At 43.6% G+C, this 23,359-nt stretch overlaps 3 protein-coding genes across 5 annotated transcripts; 1 reads left to right on the forward strand and 2 right to left on the reverse strand.

The window, feature by feature from the left end:
* Positions 1-637: 637 nt before the first annotated feature.
* Positions 638-5,306, reverse strand: bola3 (bolA family member 3). 2 transcript variants are annotated; one of them, XM_015952959.3, is made up of 4 exons: positions 2,579-2,760; positions 2,379-2,484; positions 1,973-2,061; positions 638-1,141 (listed from the first exon to the last, which is right to left on the reverse strand). In XM_015952959.3, exons 1-4 carry the CDS (start codon positions 2,687-2,689, stop codon positions 1,076-1,078), a joined length of 372 nt encoding a protein of 123 aa, XP_015808445.1. In that variant the 5' UTR covers positions 2,690-2,760; the 3' UTR covers positions 638-1,075. The 2 variants fall into 2 exon arrangements, 1 of the variants encoding a protein (XP_015808445.1); XR_011521636.1 differs by lacking the exons at positions 638-1,141; positions 1,973-2,061 and having other exon boundaries at positions 2,579-5,306.
* Positions 5,307-5,399: 93 nt separating this feature from the next.
* On the reverse strand, positions 5,400-15,370 carry LOC139071814 (craniofacial development protein 2-like). 2 transcript variants are annotated; one of them, XM_070554977.1, is made up of 2 exons: positions 15,238-15,370; positions 5,400-7,287 (listed from the first exon to the last, which is right to left on the reverse strand). In XM_070554977.1, the coding sequence occupies exon 2, from the start codon at positions 6,270-6,272 to the stop codon at positions 5,514-5,516; it is 759 nt and encodes a 252-aa protein (XP_070411078.1). In that variant the 5' UTR covers positions 6,273-7,287; positions 15,238-15,370; the 3' UTR covers positions 5,400-5,513. The 2 variants fall into 2 exon arrangements, with proteins under 2 accessions (XP_070411078.1, XP_070411077.1); XM_070554976.1 differs by having other exon boundaries at positions 15,189-15,261.
* On the forward strand, positions 6,271-22,018 carry LOC107381562 (polycystin-1-like protein 2). The gene is made up of 42 exons (XM_070554442.1): positions 6,271-6,457; positions 6,889-7,293; positions 7,781-7,939; positions 8,009-8,197; positions 8,496-8,606; positions 8,810-8,957; positions 9,481-9,710; positions 9,792-10,202; positions 10,281-10,399; positions 10,495-10,636; positions 11,090-11,291; positions 11,395-11,506; positions 11,588-11,729; positions 11,821-12,018; positions 12,204-12,346; positions 12,423-12,602; positions 12,714-12,851; positions 13,352-13,498; positions 13,579-13,703; positions 13,789-13,909; positions 14,252-14,380; positions 14,443-14,665; positions 15,176-15,366; positions 15,444-15,674; positions 15,883-15,984; positions 16,081-16,259; positions 16,334-16,480; positions 16,599-16,798; positions 17,433-17,644; positions 17,722-17,932; positions 18,020-18,492; positions 18,564-18,660; positions 18,739-18,879; positions 18,972-19,157; positions 19,310-19,640; positions 19,721-19,854; positions 19,934-20,061; positions 20,144-20,304; positions 20,869-21,079; positions 21,182-21,283; positions 21,357-21,488; positions 21,630-22,018. The coding sequence occupies exons 1-42, from the start codon at positions 6,271-6,273 to the stop codon at positions 21,780-21,782; spliced, it is 7,683 nt and encodes a 2,560-aa protein (XP_070410543.1). The 3' UTR covers positions 21,783-22,018.
* The last annotated feature ends 1,341 nt before the right edge of the window (positions 22,019-23,359 follow it).

Consider the following 23,359-nt stretch of genomic DNA (forward strand, 5'->3'; position numbering starts at 1 on the left):
TGAGAGCCAGAGATCATGTTCTGATGAAGCCAACAGGACATCATCTGCAAAAAGCAGAGACCTGGTGTTGGCTGCACCTAGGAACCCTGTTCATAAACATTATCAACAGAATCTGTGACAAACGGAAGCTATGTCCAACTCTCACCGACTGAGCCCGACTTACAATGCAGACCAAGCTCTGACACCGGTCATACAGGGACCTAACAACTCGTATCAGAGTACCTGGTAACCCATACTAATGGAGTACCCCCCCACAGGGCCCCCTGACGGACGCGGTCAAACGCCTTCTCCAAATCCACAAAACACATGTTGATTGGTTGGGCGAACTCCCATGCACGCACCCTCCAAGACCCCCAAGGGTATAGAGCTGGTCCAGTGCTCCACGGTCAGGATGAAAACCACCTTGTTCCTCCTGAATCCGAGGTTCGACAATCCAATGAACCCTCCACTCCAGAACCCTGAATAGACCTTACCAGGGAGGCTCAGGAGTGTGATCCCCCTGTAGTTGGAACACATCCAGCAGTCCTCCTTTTTAAATAGAGGGACCACCACCCCGGTCTGCCAATCCAGTGGAACTGCCCCCGATGTCTATGCAATATTGCAGTCAACCTTCAACACTTAAATGACAAACACATAGTTTGTGCACACATGTTGGTATATTTTATAATAAAACAAACTGTGGTCACATTCTCAGGATGATAGCTTAAAGAATATGTCTGTAGCTGCTCATGATGATGGTGTCTTTTGCTGCTTTGACTGCTAGTTTAACACCAGCATCATTTCAATTAAACATAGGATTCCCAATGGGAACAAATCCTTCAAGCCTTAATATTGACCTTTGGACAAGTCACTTTTGTGCGTATATCAGCCTTGATCCAATAAAATTATCTCAGAATAGAAGATGTCTTATTATAACTATGTTGTTTAAAAAAGATAACTATACATGTATTTTACATTTTTAACTATCAATATGTTGTAACTGCAGGGAAACGGCATTCTGCCCGTCTAAGGCTTTACAATCTCATCAGATAAACATCAAAGAAAACGGTGCAGATAAATAGAGGAGGCAGTTTTTCTACTGTTTTGGGATGTCAGTGAATATTCGCAGGCCATGCATGCCTTGAATTTCATCCTTGAGTGCCTGTGAAGAACATAAGACAACAGTCAATTAAATCAAGAAGCAAATTATAATTCACCAACAGATGTGAAAATAATCTTAAAAATCTCACAAACTTTGATGGTAAAATACAAACAATTTGCAGCATGAGTGCATGTTTCATTATAAATTACTTTATGACAGCTTATAATATTGTAATAAATGAAAATATAGGCTTGTTTGTTTTGACCCAACAAGCATAACTGTTGCTAATAGAGACATCACCAAAAACTGGGGAGTCTGATTAACTTTAAAATTTTTATTTTTTTCCCCGTGTCCTGTCTGGCTGTGAAGCAAACAGAATTAATGTCTGAATGCTGGTGACAAGCCTTACAGATTTATAGGCTCGACACACGGGAGGCGACATCGCCTCTACTCCATTCATTTTCAATGAGACATGCGCGACAAAGCGATAATCACGGGTCTCCCTCGACATACATGTCAGGACCTGACCCCCAAGGCCCCGCCCAGATCCCCACATGAGGCCGGCCAGCTTTAAAAATGTTCATTTAAACTTTTATAATTTTGCTAGAAGTTCATTTGAAAAGAAAAGCCAATTATGCAATGTTATGTTTGCACAAAAAAAGGAAAAGCAATCACGTTAGGCTAGTAATAGTAATAATAATAATAATAATAATAATAATAATTCATAACTTTACATTTAAATAAATACAACGTTTTCTAGTATTGGCAAATTGTGTGGAGACACACACATCAGCTTTTTGGTGACTGGGTTGTGTAAGAAGAATACCCTGTGACTCATTGATTTTTACTTGCCATTATCTTGATGCTGTAACAGCAAGCCTGAATAGTTACCTGATTGACTAGCTGGTGCTGCTGCACTGTTCTTTTCCCTTTGAACTCACTGGATTCTACATGGATCTCATACATGGCCCCGCAGCCACCTAACACAAAATGATAGTCAGTTACTAAGAGTATGTAACCGCGTTATTGTACAAAAACTGGTAGGTTTTTTAATTACAATGAAATTTTTATGTATCTATCCATGCATCTATAGCAGTAATAAGCCAGCAACTGTGTTTAGTTCCTGAAATACACACGAAAACAAGAAAGGTTAGTAATTTATTCCGCTTCAACGCTTGAATAAGTATCTGTCATGTATAAATCTATGCTAAGTTTTATGTGTAACTGGTGTCAAATATAACTAATGTCATTCAGAACAACATATGACGATGCTAAACGTTTTAGCACAATGGATTACCTGATATATCCACAACTTTGAGCTTTGATGCTAAAGGAAACTTCTCCTTCAAGACTTCTGCGATGCGAACCTCTCCGTCTGTCTGAGTGGACAGACATCTCTGCATCTGAGCGGAAACCAGACATGAGAAAACAAATGAGATACACGAAGCTTCATGAACTCACCAAACTACAAAGTAGAACCAATTTAAAAATATGTACTCGGTTGTAGCGAAGAGCGGAGATTATTGTGCTGCTAGAGATGCGTTTAAAAGCCAACATTATGGAAATGGGGCGATAATTCGTGTTATTTACAAAGCCAACAGCAGTCATTCAAAAAGTCATGTCCTCAGACAACTTTTGTCTCTTAAAAATGACGTTTTCATTCTTCTTCTGAAAGATTAAGCTGCAGCTCTCTCCTTATAAACTGTATTGCTGCCATCTAGCGGCGTAAAAGGAAATATCAGATTGAAAAAGGAATAAACAGGCCAGCATAACATAATCAAATGGATAAAAGATAGCAAAAACTCTATCAAAACGTTAACTTTTTAAATTCTACACAAATAAGTGTTTTTTTCTCGGTAAAGACAAGCAAATAAAATCTGCAAAAAATGTGATGTTCACCTCTAATAATGCAAATAAAATAAAATAAAATAAACGTAGTTCATTTTATTTATACTGGACCAATTCACAACACTATACATTAAGCAATACATCCAGTTCATAATCATATTAGATTATACATGCTACATGTGGCTCAGTTAACTTCTTGAGTCCTGACCGTTTGTTTAGGGTGCATTTTTAATTTCCCCTTACTATGTGGGATCAGCAATTTCATAAACTTGAACCAAACATAACAAACACACAAAACAGGAAGCAAACCGGTAAATAAAATTTTAAAAAGGAAAATGTATTTATATACTACTCGTCGTCATCGTCGTCTTCCTCCGCTTAACCGGTCCGGGTCGCGGGGGCAGCATCCCAACTAGGGAACTCCAGACCTTCCTGTCTCCAGCCACCTCCACCAGTTCCTCCGGCAGGACCCCAAGGCGTTCCCGGACCAGATTGGAGATGTAACGTCTCCAACGTGTCCTGGGTCGACCCGGGGGCCTCCTGCCGGCAGGACATGCCCGAAACATCTCCCCTGACCAGATGCCCAAACCACCTCAACTGACTCCTTTCGATCCGGAGGAGCAGCGGTTCTACTCCAAGTCCCTCCCAAATGTCCGAGCTCCTCACCCTATCTCTAAGGCTGAGCCCGGCCACCCTACGGAGGAAACTCATTATGGCTGCTTTAATTCACAATCTCGTTCTTTCGGTCATTACCCAAAGCTCATTACCATAGGTGAGGATTGGGACGTAGATCGACCGGTAAATCGAGAGCCTGGCTTTCTGGCTCAGCTCCCTCTTCACCATGACAGATCGGCTCAGCGTCCGCATCACTGCAGATGCTGAACCAATCCGCCTGTCGATCTCCCGATCCCTCCTACCCTCACTCGTGAACAAGACCCCGAGATACTTAAACTCCTCCACTTGAGGTAGGACATCTCTCCCGATCCGGAGTTGGCAAGCCACCCTTTCCCGGTCGGGAACCATGGTCTCAGATTTGGAGGTGCTGATCCTCATTCCAGCCGCTTCACACTCGGCCGCGAACCTACCCAGCAAGAGCTGAAGGTCAGAGCTGGATGAAGATAGGAGGACCACATAATCTGCAAAAAGCAGAGACGAGATTCTCCTGCCACCAAACTCGACACACTCCACACCACGGTTGCGCCTAGAAATTCTGTCCAGAAAGGTAATGAACAGAACCGGTGACAAAGGGCAGCCCTGGCGGAGTCCAACCCTCACCGGGAACAGGTCCAACTTACTACCGGCTATGCGGACCAAACTCACGCTCCTCTGGTAAAGGGACTGGATGGCCCTGAACAAAAGGCCACCCACCCCTGGGGACACGGTCATAAGCCTTCTCCAAATCCACAAAACACATGTGGATTGGTTGGACAAACTCCCATGCCCCCTCCATCACCCTTTTAAGGGTATAGAGCTGGTCCACAGTTTCACAGCCAGGACGAAAACCACATTGCTCCTCCTCAATCTGAGATTCAACTATCGATCTGACCCTCCTCTCCAGTACCTTGGACTAAACCTTTCCAGGGAGGCTGAGGAGTGTGATCCCCCTATAGTTGGAACACACCCTCAGGTCACCCTTCTTAAAGATGGGGAGCACCACCCCGGTCTGCCACTCCACAGGAACTGCCCCCGATGACCACGCAATTTTGCAGAGACGTGTCAACCACAGCAGCCCTACCACATCCATAGCCTTAAGATACCCAGGACGAACCTCATCCGCCCCCGGGGCTCCGCCGCTGTGAAGTTGTTTGACTACCTCAGTAACTTCTGCCCCCGAGATTGGACAGTCCATCCCCAGGTCTCCTGGCTCTGGCTCCTCCTCGAAATGCGGATAGGTGAGATTGAGAAGCTCCTCAAAGTATTCCTTCCACCGTCCGACTATAGCCCCAGTTGACGTCAGCAGCTCCCCATCTCCACTGTAAACAGTGTGAGCGAGTTGCTGCCTTCCTCTCCTGAGGCACCGGACAGTTTACCAGTACCTCTTTGGAGCAGATCGATAGTCTTTCTCCATGGCCTCACCAAACTCCTCCCATGCCCGAGATTTTGCCTCGGCAACTGCCACTGCTGCTCCCCGCTTGGCTATCCGGTACCCGTTTGCTGCCTTCAGAGACCCACAGACCAGTCACACCCTGTAGGCCTCTTTCTTCAGCTTGATGGCTCCCTGAACCTCTGGTGTCCACCAGTGGGTACAGGGGTTGCCACCACGACTGGCACCGGCCACCTTGCAACCACAGCTAGCAACAGCCGCCTCAACAATTGCAGAGTGGAACAAGGCCCACTCGGAGTCGATGTCCCCCACTGCTCTCGGGACGCGGTCAAAGCTCTGCCGGAGGTGGGAGTTGATGACCGTCTTGACAGGTTCTTCTGCCAAGCGTTCCCAGCAGACCCTCACTATGCGTTTGGGTCTGCCAGGTCTACGCGGCACCTTCCCCTGCCATCTGATCCAACTCACCACCAGGTGGTGGTCAGTTGACAGCTTCGCTCCTCTCTTCACTCGGGTGTCCAAAACATACGGCTGCAGGTCAGATTATACGACTACAAAGTCTATCATCGACCTGCGCCCTAGGCTGCCCTGGTACCAAGTGTACCGATGGGCATCCTTATGTTCGAACATGGTGTTCGTTAAGGCCAAACTGCGGCTTGCACAGAAGTCCAATAACGAAACACCACTCGAGTTCAGATCAGGTGGGCCATTCCTCCCAATCACACCCCTCCAGGTCATGCTGTCATTGCCCATGTGAGCATTGAAGTCCCCCAGCAGGACAATGGAGTCCCCTGATGGAGCACTATCTAGCACTCGTCCCAGGGACTCCAAAAAGGGTGGGTACTCTGAACTGATATTTGGCCCATAAGCACAAACAACAGTCAGGACCCGTTCCCCGACCCGAAGGCGCAGGGAAGCTACCCTCTCATCCCTCGGGGTAAACCCCAACACACAGGCAGAGAGTCTTGGGGCTAACAAAAAGCCAACCCCAGCCCCCTGCCTCTCACCCGGAACAACTCCAGCAAAGGAGAGTGTCCAACACCTCTCAAGGACTTGGGTTCCAGAGCCAATGCTATGTGTCGAGGTGAGTCCGACTATATCTAGCCGGTACCGCTCAACCTCTGCCACAAGCTCCTGCTCCTTCCCCGCCAGCGAGGTGACGTTCCATGTCCCAAAAACCAGTTTCCTTGTCCGGGGATCGGACCGCCAAGGCTCCCACCTTGGTCTGCCACCCGATCCACACTGCACCGGACCCTTCCTGTTCCTCCTGCGGGTGGTGGGTCCACAGCTGGATGAGCCCATGTATCCGGTTCAGGCTGAGCCCGGCCAGGCCCCATGGGCGAAAGCCCGGCCACCAGGCGCTCGCTCACGGACCCCAACACCAGGCCTGGCTCCAGGGTGGGACCCCGGTAACCCTCCGGGCCGGGAACTCCGACTCTTTGCTTTTACGTCCATGAAAGATCTTCTGACATATCCTACTGAATCTGGTAATTAAACATTATTGCAGGTGTTTGGACATGTAGCACATATGTTAAAGCTAAATACTATTTAGATAAAATTAAAGAAGCTACACTGCCCCAGTATTCATACAGCTCTCTGCATGAATAAACAGTTATGTTAAAAGGATTAAAATCTGCGATCAGAAAATATCTTTTGATTCTCTGTTACATATAAACTGTTTTACTAAAGCATTACGAACAATGTGACAACTATGTTAGTAAAATTAAAAAAAGAGAATTAGTGTTATTTAAGGTTGTTAATCTGATTTTTAATGATCACTTTGACGCATTGATTGCTGGAGCAGACCTGAATGGTAGGCCTTATCTCGCGGTGGAAGCTGTGGGACCTGGCAGAGTGATGGTTGACAATCGGCTCTTAACTCGTTTCACTAAATGTCCTCATTCTGTTTGTGCTCAAGATTTATCCACAGCAGTCTTTGTCAGAGTTACTGACATCAGCAGCCTTCAAAGGCAAGACGCCCCCAGAGAGTCTGATCAGTCCCCAGAGATGGCCCGAGCCACTTTAGCAACATTTACACTGGCGTTTCTCCTCCTCAGCTGGAGTATTTATGCTGAAGAAGATGCAGAAGCTTTACCCTGTCCACCACACCAGAAGGCCTTTGATGGAGCTTGCTATGAGCTTATGGGTCTGCAGTTATCCTTTCTGGACGCCCAGGCGTGGTGTGAGCGAGGTGGAGGACACCTGGTCTTCATCCTGAATGATGAAACGCAGCAGTTCCTTCAAACGTACCTGGAGCCGGAGAAGGACTGGTGGCTTGGGCTGGCACCTGCATCTCAAAACCTCACGCTAGATGCTTCTGAGGGTGAGAAGGCACATGAGCATGAAATTTATTTAAAAAACAAAAAACAAAAAAAAACTCAGATTAGTGTAACATAAGAATTATGAAAAACGTTAAACATTTTTTAATGATTACAGCAGCATTTTTAATAGCTTACATTTCAAATGTTTTGCCACTAATTTGGCAACAAATCTGCTCTATCTGTGAGACGTCAGTCCTTTCAATAGTGGAACATTTATTGTCTGGCTGTTATCTAAGCAGATGGTGTACCCGCACATTGTAAAGACCTCCAATGTGTTTGTTTACGGAGGAGTCTTAGTTATCTCAACCTACAGGTGAAGAGAGAGAGAGATAATCCTCATCAATTAAATAATCCAATAGGTAGCCTGTCAAGAAGCCTGATTTATTAAAGTCTTTATTTCCCTTAAATGAGAATCAGCCTGGCCTTTATTTAAATATTTTAAAAGCAGTTATGTTAAAAAATGAGCATATGTTGGTTCTTCCTTCCCAGGTCCTCTTGCATGGCTGGATGGTTCAGATATTAGCTATAAAAACTGGGCGCACAAGCCAGAAGACAAGGCAACCTGTGGACACATCCTGAGACAAACGGGCTTCCAGTGGAAGGCCACAGAGAACTGCAACCAACAACTCAACTTTGTGTGCACGTTTGGTACGCGCACCCTTGAAATGATACGTCTAACATGTTGGCTTTGTCCCTTACAGTTCTACATTTTTTCAGATTTTGGAAGATCAATTGCATGCGAAGGCCAAAATGCCACACTGCAGTGTGGCTCTGGTCAAGTCATTGAGGTTGAAGATGCCTTTTACGGGAGAAAAACGGTTCATTACTGCCGATCGCACCACACCGCTGTACCCGCGTCTACCCAGGAGGAATGTAGCTGGATCAACGTGGTTGATTCTGTAACAGGTACGAAAAGTTACACAAACGTTTATATTTTTTTATCGATTGTGAATGTGTGCACACGTGTATGGGCTTTATTTAAACCACTTTAGGCCTTCATTTTTGACTGACGTAAATTTTACAGCAAATATTTATTTATGGAGGGATCACAGGAAGAGTTTAGTACATATTTATTGTCTTAATGCACCAAAAAGTCATGTCTGGATTCTTTTAACAGCCCTTTTGTTTGGTTTTCCACCAGAGTCACTAACCGTAACCTGTAAAATTACTTATGCAATTTAAAAATGATAAAATGTTCTTTCAGATTACTGCCATGGACTGCAGGCTTGCCAGGCTCCACCCAACCGGAGCTCCTTCAGCAACCCGTGTCCTCTGCTGGGCAGTTATATGTCTGTAGAATACCGCTGCAAAGATGGTCAGACACACATTTTGTTTCCTTCTCTGGAGATTTTGCTTTAACACACTTGTGTTAGTACATTTATCATCAAACTCCATATTGTTGAATCATCATCTACTTTGCATCATGTTCACTGATCTTTATTCAAACCCCAACTTGTATCAAGTAAAATCTTGAATAATTTTTTTGTGTGAGTCTAATTTTCTTATTTCTCCATTTAGGACTTCACCTACTGACGAGCAAAGTGGCGCCTGTTTTTGAAAATGTCACCATTACTGTGAAGTGGCTTCTTCATCCATTTCATGGAAACCTGACGTGTGTTGTTGACACTGGAGACGGCCACATCATTGACCCATACAGCCCAAAGGAGTGAGGAAGACCTTTCAGCAGAAATCAGATCAATCCTGGTCTTTTTTTTTTATATGCTGACTTTATTTCTTCCTATTGCCTATTGCTATTCCCAATACTGAATGGAAAAAGTCTTGTCTTTTCATACATATTTGGAAAGTTTGAGACAAAGTTTTAGCTACTTTTCAGTCTGAGTTAGATTCTTCACTGCTTTAACCCTCTGGAGGCAGGCGTTGCAGATTTGCAACGTTAAAACCAACCTACCTGGTTACTCCACATACGTATTTCATGAGTATTTTTTAACTCAGAAGTACCCCTGAAGGACTTAGAGGACTGAGGGTTAACCCTCTCCGGCTCAAAATAAGTTTTGATAAAAGGACCAACAACTAAGTCCTTCAGGGGTACGTCTGAGTTAAAAAATGCTCATGAAATACGTATGTGGAGTAACCAGGTAGGCAGGTTTCAACTGTTGCAAATCTGCAACGCCCGCGTCCAGAGGGTTAACCTTTCATTTCAAATTCCATTTGACTGTAACTGCTTACAGGTTGGTGTCGAGCATCATCCACGCGTTCCAGCGACCTGGCGTTTTTACTGTCGGGGTAGAATGCACCACCAGTGACTGGCACGTCACAGCTCAGAAAGAAATAACAATTCAGGAGCCTGTTGGAAAGTTCAGTGAGATCCGGTGCTATAGCGGGGACGTGGCAACAGATGGAGCTAAATGCAATTCACTTCATAGCTTACCTGTTCAGATTCAGCTACAGCTGGAAGCAGGTGAGTCATTCCCATGCTTCACACGATTCACTCACATTTCTGATGTCAAACTGAGCTGATCCCCCTTTTCTTTGCAAACAGGGACAAACATTTCCTATACAGTTCATCACAAAGAACGAGTGATTGCCAACTCCTCAGCTGACAAGGGGATCACCCCCCACAACACCACTCTGAATGTTGTGGCGGTGCAAAGTCTTGGACTGGGCTGCCATAATCTGAGAGTAGCTGCAGCGAACAGGGTCACGGCACGCAGCGTGTCCTCTGCTCTGCTGCTGTGTCTGCTGGAGCCTGTAAAAGGCCTGCAGGCCTCTGTGATAGCAGAGGCGGGAGTGTGTCCAGACTCCACCGATCTCATCATCGGAGTCTCGTTGGAGCGGGGAGCCCCAGCTGAGCTGATTTTTAATCTCACTGGGGTCAGAGACACGCTGACTGAAACCAGAGACGCGCTCAATAACAGCTTGCAAACGTATACGTTCTCCAACCCACTTGAAGGTGTTTACTATTAAAACTAAACATTTGTTTCCAGTGTTAAACACATAACCTGAGATGTTTGGATCTTTTCTGGAACAGGACTTTTGACAGTGAAAGTACAAGCCACGAACGCTTTATCAAGCTCTCAGCTGGACGTGGATTTAGAGACAATACTTCAGGCGTGTCGGAATTACTCCGACTCCTCAAAAAGCCAAGAAGTACGCCTTATGTATTTAGTTTGTAAATATATTTAGTCAAATGCAAATATAAAGATTTGCTTTAGAGCAATTTTGTTTTTGTTTTGTTTATGCAGAAAGATGACTTGAGTGCTGAGGGCCCCACGGACTTGAAAATAACTGCTTCTCCAGACTTGGTGGTCGACCAAACTCAAATCGTTACTCTGACACCAACTGGATCAGTAGGCAGCAAAGGACTTGAGTTTGAATGGAAATGTAGTGAGTTAATTAAGCGTATCACACGTTTTAATGATTTGCAAAGAGGTATGACTGCAAAAGACATGTATGATGGGTATTTTAAGCCACTGATGAGATTTGTGAAGTGGTCAAATAATTTTCATCAGCAGCACGATTCATTCTGCAGTAAAATTATGTCAACATTACACATTAGTATATCACGAGTTTCTTTCACAGTATTGTAGAGGAGGATGAAAAAGCTGTTTAAACTGCACAATAAGGGCTTACGGCATGCAGGCATTTGAACCCATGAGTGCGTTTGTTTGTGCAAATACACAACCTAGATAATCTAGAGCTAAAGTGCATGTTGACCTGTATCAAACATGTGTTGAATAAACAAAACATGTTGACTTTCAGAAACACACGGTATGTTTTTAGTGCTTTATAGTTTGCTTTAGCTGTTATCGTCCCTTTATTGTTGTTTTCTTCGTGCAGAAGGAAACTGCTCATGCAGAAATACAACAACAGAAGAAACTCACGTGATTGAAAAAGACTGCCTTCCAGATCCGTTTGAAACACTTGAATACAGTCTAACGGTGAGGAAAAGAAGATGGTTTCGGAAACTGGTCCACATTGCCGCAGCTTCAAAGTGCATCACAGTTGCTCCTTTGAATGAACTGAAAGACGTCGCCATCAGGTAAGAATCTGTTAAATGGGTTTAGAATTTGGAGTGTGTGAGCTTTCCAAGCTAGAGTTGATGAATCTTATTTTGTGTATTTAAATCCATTTTATTCATGCAGGTGTGATAACTGTGCTTCATTAAATGTGAACAGCCATGCTAAGCTGAGCCTCAGCTGTGTGGCTACTTGCCCAGATGTAATCTGGTTTATTGAGGACCCCAAACCTTTGACTGTAAGTCTAATCAAACTTAGAAAAAATACATAACACAATAGATTTGTGTCAAATAAATACTGACGAATCAAATTTCCTCAGGGTGACCTCGGTGATTGTTACACCCAGAGCGGAAGAAGGCCGCCTATTGAGAAGCAGGACGGTGACACTGAGTACACCGTTCACAGTCGACATCTGAACATTTCACGGAGCATTCAGCAAAACATCAGTGTGATTGCATATGGTGTGTTTTCATCCCAGCCTTAGACTCCTAATGCATGTCATCCCTCTTGTTCTGCGTTTATTATTCTAACAGTAGATTTCTGTTTAATCAGGCAAGACAGTGCCTGGTTTTGTCAAATACACCATCCCGATCCCCGGTCCCGAAGGAGCAGAAACAACTGATGCTCCTGTCGTCCCCTCGTGCAACATCTCTCCACCTTCAGGAACTGTGCTTGATGCTTTTGAAATTTCCTGCAAGGCAACTCTTTTCTGCTCCACAGGCTGTCTTTACTGCTTCAAAACCAGCACAGGTGATCAGTGTGTCGTCCCTTTTGAAACACAAATTCACAAGTTTGGTTTGGGAATGTTCCTTCTGTGCTTTAAAAAAAATCTTTTATTAACATTACAATTTTAGCGTAAAATTAAAATATATGTTGGAAACTTGTTTAAGATAACTTAGATTGAAGAAAACAACTATATTCTCCTAATCTTTAAGGTAAACATCTGCGATGCAGCAAGACAAATGAGGTTAAATCAGTCTTTTTGCCTTTCGGGGATGAAAATAACAACTACAGTTTGTCTGTGGTGGCAACGATGAAAAATGAGTATACTACGTCTACTACAACTCTTACTACTCAGGTGTGTTGTTTGTTTTGATCAGAGAAATCAATCTTCCTGATCAGCTGATTGAATAAACCTGTTTACCTTTGACAAGGTAAGGAAGAGTAGCTCCAGTGCTTCTGTAATCGCACTGCAGTCTGCAGTGGAAGAGACTGTGAATCACTTAGAGCAGCAAGGCCTGCTGTCTGGTGAGGCACTCGCACAAATATTCACCTCAATTTCTGATCTGCTGAATGTGGAGGATGGTGAAGATCAGAAGGATAACAGGTCAAAGGTAAGAGAGCTTGAAAGGCCTCCACGCTGGGGCGCTGTGCGTAAAACTGATCATTTGTCTCATGAATGTGCGAGGAATCCCAATTTTATTTAGGGTTTCTCTTGATTTCAGCTCCGAGAGCAAATGTTGACCAAAATTTCAGAGGTTCTGTTGGACTCGCCCAGCAACTCCACCCAGGAGGTTCAAGTGACGGCTGAGGCCGTGGCTGGACTCACGCTGATCTCAGATGAGCTCAGTCCTGCAGCTCAAGTATGACAAAGAGCTGTGAAAATTGTGTTTTCAATGACAGCAAGACATCACTAAGATTGAGATGATGGAGTTAGCAGGAGCGGAGAATAGACTGTAATACACTATTTATCTGACCAAGTCAACAACTTCTTTAACCCTCCCACTGTCTTCATGGATGACCTCGCGAGGAAAGTTGACCATTGAGCAGGACTGATGGTTTATCCCTTGAGGTCCACGTGGCAGGGGTGAGGAGTGAGCACCACCTCACCCCTGCCACGTGGACCTCAAGGGATAAACCATCAATCCTGCTCAATGGTCAACTTTCCTCACGAGGTCATCCATGAAGACAGTGGGAGGGTTAAGTACATCTCATAAATCATCAGTGAAATCATCTGCATCCAGTCATTTACATTCGTTAGGGCAGATTTTTCCACAGAAATAAATGTTTAAAATGTAAAAACAATACACTAAGCTGCTATCTTAACATTTAAATCTATTTTGTTTCCATCTTTCTCCCTCAGGAGGAAGCAGGCTCGTTGTTAGTAAACCTCAGCTCCTCCCTCAGAACGATAAGTGTCAACCAGCCCAGCACTGACGACGGAAATGTGGTCCACGCAGCAACGCCGATCGTTGAAGCAGCCAGTAATGTTTTGACCGTTTCATCGAATGTACGAAGAAAACTTCTAAAGGCCGACTATCATATCACTATTTTGCCTGATATCTAACAAACACCACACATTGTCCTCAGAAAAAAGTCTCAGATTTACTTCTGACTGGGATCAACAACGTTCAGAGTGCTCTGCTGAATAACAAAGAGGTGAATGGACAAGCTGTCATCATTGATTCTGGTCAGATCAGTGTGTATGTTAACAGGTAAGACACTGATGGCCCACAGCAGGAGGTAAAATCACAAATATGGCAGGTTTCCCTGATACTAATCTGATTGTGTTTTCTGCAGGATGACATCTGCAGATGTGCAAATGCAGAACATAAATGTCCAGAAGATGAGCTCCTCCAGATTCTCATTTCCTTCACTTCCTGCTGGCGTCATCCCCTCAGGGGAGCCAGTGGATGTCAGGGTGAGTGTGTGTGCGCTTGACATAAAAAAAAGAAATTGGATTTATTAAAGCCAACATAGTTACACATTTTCCTATCACAATGTACAACTTCATCCGATAAAGTTCTCCAATGTTTTCTTTACTGTTTAATATCCATAACTTAGATTTGTTGCACTTCTCAGGCTTTGCCTTTAGTAATTTAAGGGTACTGTGATACCGAAAAGAAAAAGTGCCATAATTTCAGGAAAACCAATCAAAATGGTCACATTATTTCAGGCTTGCTGCCTTCTAAAGGCACCTGAGACCCAGTTAAACCAGTTTCTATTGATTTGACCATTTACTAAGAGTATACATTCTTTCTAGATGATGAGTTTTGAGAAGAATCCATACTCCTGGAAAGAGGACAACATCACAGGAGCTGCAGGATCTCTTTCTCTCACCAGAGTGAATGGCACCATCATACCTGTGGAGAACCTACCTGAAGGAATTGAGGTAATAACTCATAATTTTCTCTTTTGGAAAATCTTTTTGGAACATATTTTCTGTTTTTTCAGATTCTCCTGCCAAGGCTTGATGCTGAGCTGAACAGTACAGTCCTTGAGCTGGCCAACTTCAGCACATTAATGATTGACGTGCCGTCACCAGATGTGACATTGGTGCTGAAAATGGAGCCATCTGAAGACATTTCCTTCATGGTGTTACTGGGATTTAAGGATTATCCGAACGATAACAGCTACGTGGCCAAGACTCGGATCCCTCTAGAAAACCTGAATGAAGGTAAATAATGAAATTTCCAGATTTGATTTTTGTAAATATGGAAAAATTGCATTTTCAGAACATTTTAAAGTTACAGTCCCATTAGTCATCATCTCCACATTCGACCCATTCCCATGGGGAGCGGTGGCTGTGCTCGGGAACTATTTGGTGGTTTAACCCCCCAATCCAACTCCTTAAAGTTGAGTGCCAAGCAGGGAGCCATTGGGTGCCATTTTTAAGGTCTTTGGTATAGCCCGATTTTCATTGCCAAACCATTTCCAAGTGTGCTCATTATTCATCATTATATGTAATGTTTCAGGTAAATCATGTCTGAAAATCCTTATTATAGCTTCTTGCACCTTTTTTTAAGCTAACATATTCAATCTGAATAAACATTACATCATATACTAAAAATCTCATTGCTGCAGTGACCGGGATCCGTCCTCAATCAGGACGAGATGCCAAACATCAGCATCACAAGTGGAGAATTAGCTTCACTCTGATCTTTATGTGTTTTGTATCATAACACAGAAGAAAAATTTACCTGGGTGTTGAGTCCCAAAGACAGAACAGGAAGTGCCGGGGTCCATTACCTTGTAGTGAAACCTATTGTTGAGCCGGGCATCAGATCTGTCAATGCCTCTGTTGTCGTCACTTCCATCGCTGCTCAGTGCAAATACTGGAACGAATCCATGTCCTCTTGGAGGGAAGATGGCTGCAGGGTGAGCTGAAAAGAAAATGAAGCTAAAACTTTCATAAGATGTGAGATCTGAGTGGGTTTATTTTGTTATTTCTCTAGGTTGGACCACTCACCACACCTTTGGTCACCCAGTGCCTCTGTAACCACCTGACTCTCTTTGGCAGCTCCTTCTTTGTCATGCCAAACTTGGTGGACGTTTCCCGCACAGCTGAACTGTTTGCTACATTTGCTAACAATCCTGTGGTGGTGTGCTTTGTGGGGGCAATCTTTGGTGCTTATCTGCTGGTGGTTGTGTGGGCGCGCAGGAAAGACATCCAAGATTTAACCAAGGTCATTCTCAGTCCTTTACAACTGACATTTTACTCCTTGTTTTGGGTTTGGTTTTACCGCTTTAGTATAAATTAAACACTTAAACTTAAATTAATCATGAAATGTGTACTTTATCTTCTCACTAGACTATTTAAACAGCTGTTTTTGCTAAACTGTATCATTAATAAGGATCTAACAGCCACGTTAGTGCTTCTGCGGTAACTTGCAGGTCAAGATAACAGTCCTTGACGACAATCACCCTCTGGCAGAGTATCGTTACATGCTGACTGTGAGCACAGGCCACCGGCATGGGGCAGCCACTTCCTCTCAGGTCAGTGAAAGTATCTGATGTGTCAGCTGCAAACAATTTTTGCTGATACAAAGCCCCAGAATCTATCTCCATCCTGATGGACCACCTCTGTTTTAGGTTACCATAACTCTGACAGGAACAGAGGGAGAAAGTGAACCTCACCACCTGACGGACCCTGAAAAGCCCGTGTTTGAGAGGGGTGGGGTGGACATGTTTCTGCTGACCACTCACTTTTCTCTTGGAGATCTGCAGAGCATAAGACTTTGGCACGACAACTCAGGCAAACACCCTGCATGGTGAGAAAACAACATGCTAAAGCTTAAGTTTTAGGATGATGTGCACTGCAAATATTTATTCATTTGATGCACAGGTATCTCAATAAAGTGACGGTTCAGGATGTGGAAAATGGTCAAAAGTGGCACTTTTTATGTAACTCCTGGCTGGCTGTGGATGTGGCAGAGTGTGTTCTTGACAAGGTCTTCCCTGTGGCGTCAGAGAGCGATTTGAAGAGATTTAGGTGAGAACTGCCACAGATATTGTTAACGTTGCAATATAATCTCAATAACTTCACCAAATCTTCCCATTTTATCATAAATTTGAGTTGCTGTAATTCTTATTCTTCATTTTTTTTATAGTAACTTGTTCTTCTCAAAGACAGCCAAAGATTTTCGAGATGGACACATCTGGTTTTCAGTCATTAGTCGACCTCCCTGCAGCACTTTCACACGTGTGCAGAGAGTGTCCTGCTGCTTTTCCCTTCTGCTTTGCACCATGTTGACGAGCATCATGTTTTGGGGAATTCCCACCAACCCCTCTGAGCAAACTATGGATCTAGGTAGCCAACAATTAGTTTTAACTTTAAGAAGCCAAAAACTGGAATTTTAAAAGAAATGATTACTTTTGTTTTATTAAAGAGATACTAAGCAGTTTTGCTTGCTTTTAGCACCCCCTAGTGTCAGTTAATAATTATCTGTGGTCAAAGCAAAAGTGAAAATTATCTCCTCACTGTGCGTCTTTTAACATCTTAATCGAACAGCTGAAATGTCTCCTTAGCCTTCATTAGTTTCAAGAGGAGCAAATCAGCTGTGTTCACGATCTAAAACATGCAGGAAATGTGCTAGAAGCAGATTGCAGTGCCAGGTATGTAAGCTCCACAGGTGACTGCAAATGCAGTATTCTGACCACAGACTGGTGGGGTTTAAGTGACATTTCATTAACCCTGTAAAGGGAAAATTTAGCGCATTCTGACTCAAGAAAATGATTTTAAAACATGAAAAAATTGCATAGTATCCCTTTAATGCATATTCCTTCCCCGTATAGATGCAGATAACATGTAATTATTATGGATTTTCAGAACTTTGTATGCATGCAAACAAGTAAAAAAAACTCAAATGTTCCTTGTGGTCATTTGCAACAATACATTTGAAGTTTTCAAACCAAAATGAAACAATAAAGACTTGACTTTGTAGGTCACATTGAATTTACCTGGCAGCAGGTTATGGTTGGAATTCAAAGCTCCATCATCATGTTTCCCATCAATCTCCTCATCGTGAGCATCTTCAGAAACACTCGCCCTCGAGAGAAAACTGCAAAAACCGACAGATCAAAACAGGGAAACACTGTTAAAGTTTCTCCCTCTCAGAATGGGACGAAGGACATCACTCCAGAAACTGTGATCAAGGTGGTGCTGCAGATACCTGATCTACATGTACTGGATTTTGTGCTTCATATCTAAACAGACTTCTGTTTTCATATCAGGACATAAAGAGAATCGCTCAATCCCTCTCAAAAGCTACAAAATTCCCACACATGGAGTTCCATCCTGGACAGCAGGCAGACATCAACACCCTACTGTCTGTGGTGGAGGACATCATCAGGCAGCAGAACCGGGCATCTGGAGACTTCTACACCACCAGGTCCGAGAGGGGTTGTGCCATGATTCTCAGTATAGGCGCAGTGAATCTTCATGGTAAACACTTTTAACTAACCAGCTTCATGTTTAGTTTTGGAAGACTAAAACAGGATTTACTCCCATTACATCTGTGCACATGGACAGAAAACAGCACATGGGGGAGCCCGGAGAAGACACCAGATGAAGTTCAGAAGAAGTCCAACAATAGCCAGTGTCTGTACAAGCAGTTGCGTCATGTTGAGAAGGAGCTTGGTCTGCTCGGACCATCTCGTTTTCCAGAACCCGGCAGCTACGACAGGGCGGTGCAGCAAGTTCAGGGAATGAAAAGGCATCTGGAGCTCCATTTGTCCTCCTCCAACCTGGATAGAGATCAGCTCAGTCGCAGTCCCAGTCCAGATCAGAGCATCAGCGGTGACGCACACCAGAAGTGCTGCCAAGGAGGGCTGCCATGGTGGTTTGTGTTTGTTGGGTGGATTCTGGTGATAGCGACCAGCGGTGTGTCGGGATACTTCACCATGATGTACGGGCTGACATATGGAAAGGATCGCTCCATAAACTGGCTCATCTCCATGGTGGTTTCCTTCTGTGAGAGTCTCTTTATCACCCAACCTTTGAAGGTAAGAATCAGTCATTTCTGCTCACAGGAAATGAGATATGAGCTACTAAAATTTGAATCCTCTCATCACAGGTTCTTGGTTTTGCTGCTTTCTTCGCTCTGGTTCTGAAAAAGGTCGACCAGGAAGAGTTTGGAGAGCCTCAAATAGACGAGAATTTCAGAAAAACAGGCATGTGCTTTTGTTTTCTTCTTTGATTTGTTTAGTTTTGTTTTCAAAACCCATAACAGCGTAAAGCCTCTCCTTCAGATGATCCGGATGTGGTGCGTGTCGCGAGAAGAGACAGCACATGCAGTTTCTATCAACCTCCACCTCCTTCTGACATCGAGAAGATGCAGAGAAATGTGATTAAAGAGCAGAAAGTTTTCTCACTCATCAGGGAGATCCTCGGTAAAGCTACATCTATTACAAATACCCGCAGTCATAACAAGGAATGTGGTGCAATTTGAAATGCCAATAGAGAATATCCCCTTGTGGTACAGTGTACATGGGCTTTATGTGGGTGTTGCTTCTGGTGGCTTATGGTCAGAGGGACCCCAACTCTTATTTCCTGACCCGCCACATTCGCCAAAGCTTCAGCAAGGGCATCTCCAGCACCATGAGCATTCAGGACATGTTCAACTGGGCAAACTCAACTTTACTGAGCAACCTTTATGGAAATCACCCAGGTCATCACTCTATGATACTAAATATTTTACTAATAAATACAGAAAATTAATTATTTAACTTTAATTTGTGTTCAATAGCTAGATCTTGACTCTGCTTACTGGTTTATTTATTAAAGTCAAGCATAACTGATCGAAATATCTCACTGTCATAGGATTCATCACTGACGGAAACTCAAAGCTGGTGGGGAACGCTCGTCTGCGGCAGGTGAGAGTGCAAAAACACTCATGTCGCGTTCCTCGCTCCATGAAACAGTCTGTGTCCGACTGTCATGCTCCATACTCATGGGATTCGGAGGATATGGGCTTCTACGGTCCTGGTTGGAACCGGCCCATGGGTGATAACGCATCAGTGAACCTCCACAGTCCATGGGCGTACAAGTCTCAGAGTAAACTGAGGGCTTATCCTGTCTGGGGTAGCGTGATTCTTTATAGAGGAGGCGGGTTTGTGATGGATCTGGGGCCAGATTTACAGAACTCAAGGAGGTAGACTTCCTTCTTACTTAAATGAATAAAGTGAAACCACATGACACCTATGTGTCACATTTTTATCCCTTTGGTGACAGAACTCTTCAATACCTTTATGACAACACCTGGTTTGATGCGTACACCCAAGCGATCTTTGCGGAGTTCACTGTGTATAACGCAAACGTGAACCTATTCTGCATTGTCACACTGATGCTGGAGACTACAGCCACAGGTAAGCCCACCAGGTTTGGTTTATCTATCAGAAAAGGCGCTCGATAAGAAGAGTTAAACCTGCAACTTCTATCGTCTAGGAGCTTTCCAGTTCCGCAGTGAGCTTCAGAGTGTGCGTCTGTACCAGTCAACGGGTGGCCTTCACATTTTTGTCATGGCTTCTGAAATCGTCTATTTTCTCTTTATCTTCTTTTACATGTTTGCTCAGGTAAGTATGCTGCTTTTACTGCCATAACAGGTAATGGTTGCTCAGCTGAAACATTACAGAAGCACTTGTTTGGTGTTGACAGGGAAAGCTGATAAAAACACAGAAATGGGATTATTTTAAGTGTAAATGGAACCTGCTTGAGTTGGCGATCATCGTTCTCAGCTGGAGTGCGCTGTCTGTCTACATTAAGCGGACTTTACTGGGGAAGCGGGACATCAGCTACTATCAGGACAACAAAAACCAGTAAGCAATGAGAACAGACCCAAAATGTAACTGTACATTCATGCTTTTCATTATTGTTAAAGCATGCTGTTGCTCTTCATCACACTAGTCCATCTGCTTCACCCATAGGCAATTGTTGGTCTTTATTTTCCTCTAAAAATATGTGTGTTTTTTATGTGTTCAGTTTTAAAAATTGCCCTTAACGTACTTTTAAATGTCCAAATAGAGAATGCTTCCATTCTTCACAAACTGCCTGATTTGTAGTTTGAGCTTTTCCATTTTCACTTGAAGTTAATGTTTGAACATCTGATCTGCACAGAGAGCAGCCTCATTAACATACCTCACATGGGTTATCTAATACTGTAACTCCTGCAAACTAAATGTGCTAAAGTTCTCAAAAATAAAAGTGATGATTGCAAGATTAATACCAATATCACAACAATGATGATTGCAAGGGCTTTTTGAGATACACATATTAGGCTTGCAGATACATTTTAAAATGTGCAGTTTTTAACAACATAGGAGGAGAAAAGGGAGAAAAGTGCAACAAAACCTTGAGCCTGCACGCTCCTGTTGTGTGTCCAGGTTTGCCAGTTTCCATGAGACGGCCCAGGCTGACGCCACGCTCGGGTATCTGATCGCCTTTCTGGTTCTGCTGGCTACGGTCAAACTGTGGCACCTGCTGAGACTGAACCCAAAGCTGCACATGATCACAGCCACTCTGCAGCGAGCTTGGACTGATATTTCAGGCTTCCTGGTGGTCATGACCATCATGTTCCTGGCCTACTCCATTGCCGTGAGCAGTTTCCCACGCTGACTAGAGTCTCCTGGTTTATTTCCTGAAGCAGAATACAACTGAAAGTGCTTATTAACAGAGATTAACCTTCTTTTTTTTTAGTCTAACCTGATGTATGGCTGGAAGCTTTACTCCTATCGGACTCTGCTTGATGCTGCACAAACTATAGTCAGCTTGCAGCTTGGTATTTTTAACTACGGAGAGGTCAGTATGAGACTGAGGGCAGATAATGGCAGCTGATCCTTCTTAAGTTTATTTCTTCCTTCTGATCCGTCAGGTTCTGAACTATAATCCTCTGCTTGGGGCTTTCTTCATTGGCTCCTGCATTGTCTTCATGACCTTTGTTGTGTTGAACCTCTTCATCTCCGTCATTCTTGTTGCTTTCAGTGAAGAGCAGATACATCACAAGGTAACTAACTGACGCTGGCCTGAAACGTGTGAATGCTGCTGCATTCTTTTTTCACAGCAGCATACGTTGATCTCCACTAATAATCTGCTGAATAAAATAGATCCACTTCAGGTCACTGTATGGTTGTTATTCTTCTTGCAGCCATCAGAAGAGGAGGAGATTGTGGACCTGATGTTAATGAAACTCTGCAGTTTGTTTGGACTCAAACGAAAGAAGCAAGCTGGTGATGACCAAACTGAGGGTCATGCTATGAGATCTGCTTCAAATAACACACCCTCTGCAGTTTCTTTTTAAGATGTTTATAAAGGATGATGTTAATTCTAGTTAACTTCAACACTGCAACATAATTTGCTTCAGTAATCACCTGCTGCTTTGTTTTGTTGCCAAGTGAATGTTTGTGACTTTAAAGCAGTGCGTAACTGTAAAGCTGCAGATTTGTCACTGTTGCATTAAAAGTGGAAACATGTAATGAAGAATGAAGTTAATGTCTCACACTGAATTATTCTATTAAACAAGCTGAAAAAAATTAATGAGTGTTTACAATTAACTGTTTCTGTATACTTTTCTGAAACACAGGTTTGACATCAATCTGCTCAGCCTGAAACTGTTGCGTTAGGTTCAAAATTGTCTGGTGAAATTTTGTGAATAGTTAAGGAACGTGAATGTGGAAGCCCATATTTACTAGGAATAAAGAAGCATAGCATGTATAAAGTCACAGAATTGATACCAGCCCAGTTGGCAGCCTTTGTTCTGACAGAGCACCATACATATCAAAGCTGCATACACGCAGTTAATGTGTATGTGTGCACATGCACATTCATCCAAACCTTTGCTACATTCTGGGGAGCCATCAGTTCAGCATACAGAGAGCAAAGTTATATTGTTGTTAAAGACAAAGTGCATGATAATCTGACAAGTAAACTGGCCCATCAAAGTCTCATACAGCTTAACCCTCTCAGGCTCAAAATAAGTTTTGATAAAAGGACGAACAACTAAGTCCTTCAGGGGTACTTCTGAGTTAAAAAAACGCTCATGAAATACGTATGTGGAGTAAACAGGTAGGTAGGTTTTAACGTTGCTAATCTGCAACGCCTGCCTCCAGAGGGTTCAAAAAAATGTATGACGATCTGACAGCGTATGCCTGTCTGACAGACTTGTGTTGTCAGGCATACCCTGTAATATGCATATGCTAAGCCGTTTTTACAAAGCAATGCTGTCAACTTGCCACAATGACGTGGCGGCATTAGGGAGCCTTAAGTCGTTTATAAGTGGTCAGACTGTGGCGATAAAGTAGCGCAATCGTGTCATTTTTACAAAAGATCAGGCGATGGCGACCTAAAAGGAGTATAGGAGTGATCCATGCGCTGCAGCGGACTTCCGTTTATCTTGGACATAACTTGCTTTTTATTACAATTGAAACCACGCTCGTTAAGTTTTTTTGACAAGCTGCTCCTAAAGGTGTCCCATAGCATTTTTTTGTGTGGTAGAAGTATCGGTATTGGTAATCGGTATCGGCATGTACTCAGATCTAAGTAACAGTATTGTATCAGTTTGGAATAAAATGGTATCGGTGCATCCCTCTCTGGTGATCTGAGCTCCAGTTCTAACAGAAAGAAGCTCCAGGAGTGCTGCATTGCTCCAGTTTGTCATCTCAGTTGATTTTGTTCAAAAAGCAAAACTTACAGCCCATGTTTACTTTCATATTCAATATAGTTGCAGGCCGGAGCTCGGTAACTCCCCATGTGATCACGACACCTCCCTCTGTTGTACCAAGGTGCAATCGCCGTTTATGAGTCACACAATTATGGCATTATTACTACCAAGCGAGGCAGAACGAATGCTGCAAAATTCGTGCATCACCATGCTGGCAT

Source organism: Nothobranchius furzeri, chromosome 9 (assembly GCF_043380555.1).
Source record: "Nothobranchius furzeri strain GRZ-AD chromosome 9, NfurGRZ-RIMD1, whole genome shotgun sequence".
In the NCBI taxonomy this organism is placed as follows: domain Eukaryota; kingdom Metazoa; phylum Chordata; class Actinopteri; order Cyprinodontiformes; family Nothobranchiidae; genus Nothobranchius; species Nothobranchius furzeri.